At 42.3% G+C, this 9,128-nt stretch overlaps 1 protein-coding gene across 1 annotated transcript; it reads right to left on the bottom strand.

The window, feature by feature from the left end:
- Window positions 1–320: 320 nt before the first annotated feature.
- Window positions 321–2,146, bottom strand: LOC124656926. The gene is made up of 4 exons (XM_047195576.1): window positions 1,873–2,146; window positions 1,167–1,628; window positions 950–1,068; window positions 321–860 (listed from the first exon to the last, which is right to left on the bottom strand). Exons 1-4 carry the CDS (start codon window positions 2,144–2,146, stop codon window positions 321–323), a joined length of 1,395 nt encoding a protein of 464 aa, XP_047051532.1.
- Window positions 2,147–9,128: the final 6,982 nt, after the last annotated feature.

Genomic DNA, 9,128 nt, shown 5'->3' with positions numbered 1-9,128 from the left:
CATCCTTTTCCCCATTTCTTCTTTCCACAACGAAATCTGCATAAAACATGCAATCTATGGTTAGAACTTGTCTTAACAGACCACCATAGGTAAAAGAACAGAGAGTAAATGAGCATCCAAATGCAAAAAAAGATAACAAACAGGCAAACCGTGCATTACATTTTACATGACAAATGGTCCAGAACATAAATAGGTCTAGTGGTAGTGTAGTACACAACCAGAGAACACAATAAATTAGGTTCACAACAACATAAAATAGGTTCTACTTCCACATAACACAATAAAATCATAAGCAAGGCTGGCACTCTCAATCCCAAGTCTCAAAAGTGATCATCGAAGTCATCCATGGTAGCATTTTGGTTCTCATCATCTTGGTCAGCACTAGTTGGGTCTTCATCATCATCGGTCACATCCACATCATCTTCAACATAGTCGGAATCATCATCCTCTCCATTGGGCTCACTTGAGCGTTGTACCTGGTCATCTTCTTGATCATCTGACTCATATGATCGTGTTGGAGCAGGCCTTTTGCGCTGCCTTTGGTACTGGATGTTGGCATTTGAGGGACCCCTTCCCATGGTTGCGCGGCCTTGCAGCGATGAACTGGCACCAACAGCCTCATCAACAAGCTCCCATGAAATGTCATCGGGACACCCTCTAGCACCTTGGGGTGGAGGCATTGTTGGGTCAACCCACTCATTGCCCCAATCAAAATCATCAATGATTAGAGGGTCATAGCTTTTGTCACCAATCTTCTCACGCCTCTTTTGAAACCTATCCATGTTCTTCCGGTTGTATGAAACAAAAACATTGTCATTCAAGATTCGGTGTTGTAACCGATTCCTTTTCTTGGTATGGATCTACAAATAGCAAATAGAGCAATAGAATGAATAAATAAATTGCTGCAATTACTTGCTCATGCTGAAATAAAGACAAAGAAGTTACTCACAAATTCAAATGCACTCCAATTCCTCTCACAACCGGATGATGATGCACAAAGACTAACAATCCTCTTTGCAAACCTTTGTAGGTCAATGGCTCGACCACCATATGAACTCCACCAATCAACTACAATAGGAAAAACACACTTGCATTAGGAGTTTGTACATAGAATAACATGCAAAAATTAACTTGCTTGTTGCTGAAATTAGCTTGAGTTCACTTACGAGGGTTTCTTTTGCCCATGTTTTCGATGGCCATCACATTAGAAAAACCTTGTCGCTTGTCCTCATAGAGAACGACTTGTGCATCAATCTTGTTTCGAGTGGGCACATCAGCTACCATTTTTGCAAGGACATCATTGAAACAACTTCTTAGCTCACCTACAAGTTCATCATCACCACTCTCTTTAATAGAGAAGTATTTTCCAGGGTTCAAAAACAAAGCAGCCCCATACAATGGATGATCCATTTGAGTCTCCCAACGTTTGTCAATAATGGTCATGACCATCTTGAGCAAACCTTGCTTGTTTTGTTGAGGAAAAGCTTGTCTTATCTTATCCTTTGCAGCCGTCATTAGTGCAGAAATTTCTGGCATGGCAGGAAGCTCATCACCATCTCGCAATCCTAAGCACTCGAAGTAGTGGACTTGTAACTCTAATGCGGTCCTCGCTGCATGCCACCATTCCGCTGAAAGAACAATGTCTTGCACATTCAAACCGGCTGTAGTTTTGGCCAATTTGTTTGCAACCCACTCCCTACTTGTAAATAGACTCCTTAAAGCTTGCTTGTGCTTGACCAAACTCTTAAGAGCAAGACATGATGTGGCAAAGCGAGTGGCTGCGGGTCTCACAAGATCCTCGTTGCTCGGTTGCCTTCCTCATTAGAGCAAGAAGTCTTCCATGCCTATAGATGAAAGTAGTGACTCGTCTACCACGTGCAATTGGCTTCTTAAATGCTTTTAGCTTCCCTATATCTTCCAACATTAGGTCCGAGCAATGGCATGCACATGGACTCCAATAAAGTGTAGGAATCCTCTCCATTAGAATCTTGCCCGCTGCCTTGTAGTTAGCACCATTATCGGTGACAACTTGCACAACATTCTCTTTTCCAACACCTTCAATTCTCTTCTCAAGCAAATCTGCTATCATCCGAGCATCTTGGCATTCAATTGATGCATCAACCGACTCCAAGAAGTAAGTTCCCATCTGGGTTGTTTACAAGAAAGTTGATTAAGTGGCGTCCCCTTCTATCCGACCATCCATCCGACATTAGTGTGCAGCCATATTGCTTCCATGCTCGCCTCGTGCTCCGCTCTCAAGAGTTTTGTTTCATTCACACAATCCCTAAGCAATGGCTCCCGCAGCTTGTAAGGGGAAGGAGGCTTGTAACCCGAGCCACATTGACAAGATGCTTCTATTGCAATTTGAAATTGTCTAGAACTTGCAACATTGAAAGGTATGCCACACTCATAGAAGAACAATGCCCACTGCATATCCACATAGTGCAACTCTGCCTCCGTTTTTGTGCTTGACTCCATGGTGCTTTGAGAACGCCTGGAGCGTCTTTCATCAACAATATCCTCAGGTTTTCTCCTAAGCATTGAAGCAATTGACTTGGTTCCAACAGATTGAACCTTATCCTTATTGCCGCTGATTTTCATAGCAAAGGCTCTCTTGTTTCTTTTGGCAGCTGTCCCTGAACTTTCTCTTGTAGTGGAGACTTCAGCTGTTGTTGTCGTCCCCGTCGCATCTACCTCCACAACATCATCATCCGGCGAGTGCTTGGTTTCTCCCTGTTCTTCACCAAATACTCATATATCTCTCTCTTGAGTTGTGTGCTAGCCCTTGGACAGCCTAATGCATCTCCACCAGTGCCAGCAAGATGTTCCTTATGCCTTTTGATCCCTCCCTGAGTTACCTTGCCACAGAGATTGCACTTAACAATATTGCTATTGCCAGGTGTCACCATATAGCCATAGTTCCAGCCCGGATCAGTTGTCCTCCGTGGCCTGCGTTCTGGATCTTTCATTGGATCGTAATCCCCATCAGCCATTGTGACACTACAATCAAGGAGTCAAGGACAAACACCAATTAAATTAATGATAAAGAGCATCCAAAGATCAAATACTCTACTTTAATCACAACATCCAGCAGCTAACAAGGACAAGTGGACAACAAAAGCTACTAATTTAATCAGCATCCACTACTATAATCACAGCAGCAGCTACCAAGGCAAAGCAGGCACTAAATTATTCAGAGGTAGGCAGGCAGCTTACTACTACTACTATATCACAGCCAAAGCAGGCAGCATAAGTGCAGCACATAGCCAGGGGGAGGAGAGGCTGTACACTACCAAGGCACCAACAACAGAACATGCAGAATAGAGCAAAGCAAGCTGCTGCACAGGGGGAGGAGAAGCTGTACCAGTGGGAGGAGTTGCCAGAAGCTTGGCCACAAGCTTGGCCGGAGTTGGGGAGGCCGGCAGATGGGGGAGCAGCAGCAGATCTGGCCGGAGCTGAGGAGGACGTGTGAGAGGAGCTCACTCCTCTCTCTCTTCTCTCCAGATAGTTTTTCCTGGTCAGTTCCCCCTCTCTTCCCTCTCTTTTCCCTTTAGATGGCATCTTTCCCTCCCAGCCAGCCAGATTCCAGTTTTCCTTCCCGCCAAAATTTTCGTTTCCCGCCAAAAGGACATAGGCGTCCAGAATCATGAAAAGCGGCCATTTTTGCGCCTAGGCGACGCCTTTGGACGCCTCAGAGACGCCTCTGGACGCCTTTGACAGAAAACAAAGGCGACTTCGACGCCTTGCCCTTCTGGCACGCCTGGACGCTTAAGCGTCTCTTAGGCGACGCCTAGGCGACGCCTTTAAAACCATGTTTCTATGTACTCTAAGCTAACAAATGTGTATAGAAACAAATCATCAAATACCTGCAAGTCCATCCAATGACGCCATGGTACTTATCAGAAAGGCAGCAAAACAGGATAGAATCGATGCACAAAGGTAAAACCCTCTGTAAATCATGAAATAAATATTAGCTGGAAGATTTTCATTGTTCAGTCAATACTTGGACTCTCTGTAGCAGAAATATTTTCAATCGAAATAATTTGAGCTGCTACAACCATTGCAATTATCCAATTAACTTCTTGGAGTATATGAGACCTACACCAATTCTAGCGAAGTATATTGCTGTGACATATAAATGGTATCTTCAGACGAAACTTCAGGGCACAATTTTTTTCATTTCACACTTGATGTTGTTGTTTCCACTTGCTAAAACCACGGTTTTACCTTCAGCAGCAGTTCCAGGCGTTGGGCACATGAACACTGACCTTTAACATTGGTTAGCTAAACATAACCATTTATATGGTGAAACAAAAAAATGGCACTCTGAAGTTGCTGTGAAGATATGCAAATATACACTGTCCAATTTTACCTTCCCTTCTAAATGGTCAGCTACTGCCAAGTGCTCCGGCCTGAGAATCCATCGTTGTAATTAATAGCCATGTAATGTAACTATCTGTAAACTAACGCAAGAATGAGATAATTTCAAGCATCTGATCGTTTCTGCCTTGAAAGAAATGCTAAATGCACTTCCATCAAGAACTCGCCTTAAATTCTCTTTAGGATTTTTATGGGACACATGTGAAAACTCTGGAACGTAAATGATAGATATTACACAATACCATACTTCATTCAGATGCACCTGCACAAGCAACAACGAAATATTTTTTAGAAACACGACAACTAGCAGCCTGTAGAAAGTAACATAATTACTGATCAACAAATTTCCAGTAAGAATCGCCTTCAATTTTTGTACTTTCTCTTATTAAAGAATATAAGGCCACCATTACCAGAAAAACACAGAAGCACTAACTAAATATACGAATGTTGAACTGAAAGTGCGAGAAATTCATCCAAAATATATAAAAGACCAACAATGCTATCGTAAACCACGATATACCAGATAATAATGCCATACAATTAACACAAAAAATCCACAAAGTTTTCCAAAGCTGGTTATCCCTACATTAGAACGAAGATAAGAAACCAGAAACACAAATCATGGTCCTAAGAGGCCAATAAAACACAATAGTGGACTTTGCAAAAGAATCATGCTTAATTGGATCCCAAAAACCGATGAATATTCATGCATCCATGAAATCAAGAGAACATAAATGAAGGATTATATCTCTTGGGATGAACACTGAATCTTCCTCCATACTCAATTTCAATTAATATCTATAATGTAATAGGAAAAAATACTTGTTTCAGTCCATATTTATATGCAAAGATGGTATAGGTAATTAGGCCATTTATACTACAATATAAGAAATAAAACATGCAGTTAAGTGTCATATTTATGGAGGAAGAAAATAGCATCGGAGAATTCATATTAAATGATTTTCCTAGAGATTTAGGTGCCAATGCAAAAATTTAAAATACGCAAACCTCTGTGGATGCTTCTTATTCTTATTCGGCAGTTCTACATGTTTATCTTTCTTTTGGTCCCCCGCTTATCATCAACAACGACATCATTTATCTTTTCGGCATCCACGGCGGCGCCTTCCTTCTCAACCTCCTCGGTCTTCCAGTCCCAAATCTAATTCAGCTAGCGAAAAGATAAATGCAAATACACAGAGTAAGCACATAAATAATCAACACAGAAAACACAATGAGCCAAGAAATTAGCACCACAAAGAATTATATATCTCATATCTGTGACATGCACAATCGTATGAAGAGTTGATGTACCAAGATACACAAGAACAGAGTCAAGTTGCAGCTAGATGATATAACAAAGACCAACTCTCCATTATTACCAAGCCAATCAGAATATCTCTTCTAGTGGATTAGTCATCAAACTAAAAATTCATTTTGTGTCAAACGCCAAAGCTTTGAAAGAGAACATTAACATGAATTAAAAATAGCATTCAGATTGCTAAATTGAGCAATTGAGCACCCTTCGTATCTGCAAAATGAAAATGAAGGTACACCACTAAAAAAGGGTTAGAACTGTACAATTATTGTTAGCACGTGCAAAGGCTTTAAATATAGTATATTAAGAATTGAAGAAGTTGGGTACTAACTTGATAGTATTATAAGATAAATTGGAAGATCATACCTGAATATCTTCACATATCAATATAATCCAATTTAGAAACTGCAGGTGTACTGTTTAAAATATACTCATAGCTACATCGTCAATGATCTGGAAATAAGATTTCATGCTTTGTTTAACACAATTTGTATAGAAATGCATCATATAGAAAAGAATATACAGATTTTAAAAGTGCAAATACATATAAGGAGCATAAGTAATGTTGCAGATTGTTATTAAACAAAAACCCTACAAAAATTTCTCAAGAACAAAATGATGTTGGTCTGACGTAACTTCGGACAAAAAGTTAAAATCTAACCCTTAAACCTCAGGCTAAGACATTGACAGAATCCAAGTTGTTCAGGTAGCATTAGGAAGAAGCCAGAATTGATGATTTGGTTATGCCCTACAAAATAACAATGTAATCAAAGAAATGACTTTCTGGGCATTACTCAATAAGATACAAATCCAAAATTAGTTTCACTGACAATTTTTTTAGAGAAATATAGCCTTGTTCTATGCTAGACCGACAACTCGAGTTACTCTGGTTTAGGGCTAAATTCAGGAAAAACGAAATTCTTGAGTAAACAACAGAGCAATATCAGATTTGGTTCATCTCTCCCTTACAGGATTTTTGACAAACACCTTGTGGGCATAGATAAACTAAAACCTGCACAAACAAAGATGAGGATATGTGGGAGATTGGAGAGAGAAAACCATGCAAAACAAAGATGGTAAGATGTGGGGATTATAGAAAGAGGAGGGAGGGACGGACCTGTAGGTGGACTAATTCTTAGCGAAGCCCCTCTCCACCTAGCGCTGCCCCCATGGCCGCCCCTTGCTGCTCCACCTCCGGCCCAGAGCTGCCCCGTGCTGCTCCTCCACCTCTGTCCCAGCACCGCCCCCAGAGCACCCATCTGCTCCACCACCAGAATGGCGCGAGGAGGTCCAGAACGGGGGCGTAGCGTGGCCATGAAGGTGGTGTGGGCTGCTGAAGAAGATCTCCACCAAACCCTGAGCTCTGGCACCACCGCCTTGTGCATCGCCACCACCATGCACGGGCTCACCTTCTGTTGATGGGAGAGAAGAAGATAGAGCCCGTGAAGATGAAGGGATTGGGGAGGGGAGAGCGAGCGACTGGATTGGGGAGAGGAGAGGACTTGCGGGCGACGGGATTGGGGAGGGCGAAGCAGGCGAGGGGACTGGCGGCTAGGGTTTTCACTGTGTGCGTGCTCCTTTTATACTCTTGTGGAAAAAAACGAACGGTTAAGATCCACCATTGACCCCATCTGGCAAGATCCAATGGCCCAGAGGCACTAATCGCTGTGAAGCCCCCGTGGGGGGCATCATATATACCCCTGGATACTATGCATGAGACTTGCAACTTGTAAGATATAACTTTCATAACTCATATGCTTTATTACTACCGTTGACAAAATTATTTCATGTTTTCAAAATAAAAGCTCTAGCACAAATATAGCAATCGATGCTTTCCTCTTTGAAGGACCATTCTCTTTACTATTATGTTGAGTCAGTTCACCTATTTCTCTCCACCTCAAGAAGCAAACACTTGTGTGAACTGTGCATTGATTCCTACATATTTGCATATTGTACTTGTTATATTACTCTATGTTGACTATTATCCATGAGATATACATGTTACAAGTTGAAAGCAACCGCTGAAACTTAATCTTCCTTTGTGTTGCTTCAATACCTTTACTTTGATTTATTGCTTTATGAGTTAACTCTTATGCAAGACTTATTAATACTTGTCTTGAAGTACTATTCATGAAAAGTCTTTGCTTTATGATTCACTTGTTTACTCATGTCATTACCATTGTTTTGATCGCTGCATCCACTACATATGTTTACAAATAGTATGATCAAGGTTATGATGGCATATCACTTCAGAAATTATCTTTGTTATCGTTTTACTCGCTCGGGACGAGCAGTAACTAAGCTTGGGGATGCTTGATACGTCTCCGACGTATCGATAATTTCTTATGTTCTATGCCATATTATTGATGATACCTACATGTTTTATGCACACTTTATGTCATATTCGTGCATTTTCCGGAACTAACCTATTAACAAGATGCCGAAGTGCCAGCTTCTGTTTTCTCGCTGTTTTTGGTTTCGAAATCCTAGTAACGAAATATTCTCGGAATTGGACGAAACAAAGACCCAGGGGCCTATTTTTCCACGGAGCTTCCGGAAGACCGAAGAACATACGAAGTGGGGCCACGAGGTGGCGACACCACAAGGCGGCGCGGCCCGGGGGGCCCGCGCCGCCCTATGGTGTGGCCCCTCGTCCGGCCCCGACTCGCCCTTCCGCCTACTTAAAGCCTCCGTCGCGAAACCCCCGATGCGAAAAACCACGATACGGAAAACCCACCGAGACGCCGCCGCCGCCGATCCCATCTCGGGGGATTCTCGGAGATCTCCTCCGGCACCCTGCCGGAGAGGGGATTCATCTCCCGGAGGACTCTACACCGCCATGGTCGCCTCCGGAGTGATGAGTGAGTAGTTCACCCCTGGACTATGGGTCCATAGCAGTAGCTAGATGGTTGTCTTCTCCTCATTGTGCTTCATTGTTGGATCTTGTGAGCTGCCTAACATGATCAAGATCATCTATCCGTAATACTCTATGTTGTGTTTGTCGGGATCCGATGGATAGAGAATACCATGTCATGTTAATTATCAAGTTATTACATATGTGTTGTTTATGATCTTGCATGCTCTCCGTTATTAGTAGAGGCTCTGGCCAAGTTTTTACTTTTAACTCCAAGAGGGAGTACTTATGCTCGATAGTGGGTTCATGCCCGCATTGACACCGGGACGAGTGACGAAAGTTCTAAGGTTGTGTTGTGTTGTTGCCACTAGGGATAAAACATTGGCGCTATGTCCGAGGATGTAGTTGTTGATTACATTACGCACCATACTTAAGGCAATTGTCCGTTGTTAGCAACTTAATACCGGAGGGGTTCGGATGATAACTCTGAAGGTGGACTTTTTAGGCATAGATGCAGCTTGGATGGCGGTCTATGTACTTTGTCGTAATGCCCAATTAAATCTCACTATACTTATCATG

The sequence above is a fragment of the Lolium rigidum genome, chromosome 1 (genome assembly GCF_022539505.1).
Source record: "Lolium rigidum isolate FL_2022 chromosome 1, APGP_CSIRO_Lrig_0.1, whole genome shotgun sequence".
Taxonomy (NCBI): Eukaryota; Viridiplantae; Streptophyta; class Magnoliopsida; order Poales; family Poaceae; genus Lolium; species Lolium rigidum.
The sequence above is the reverse complement of the archived record's forward strand: the minus strand, read 5'-3'. Positions and strand labels throughout refer to the sequence as shown.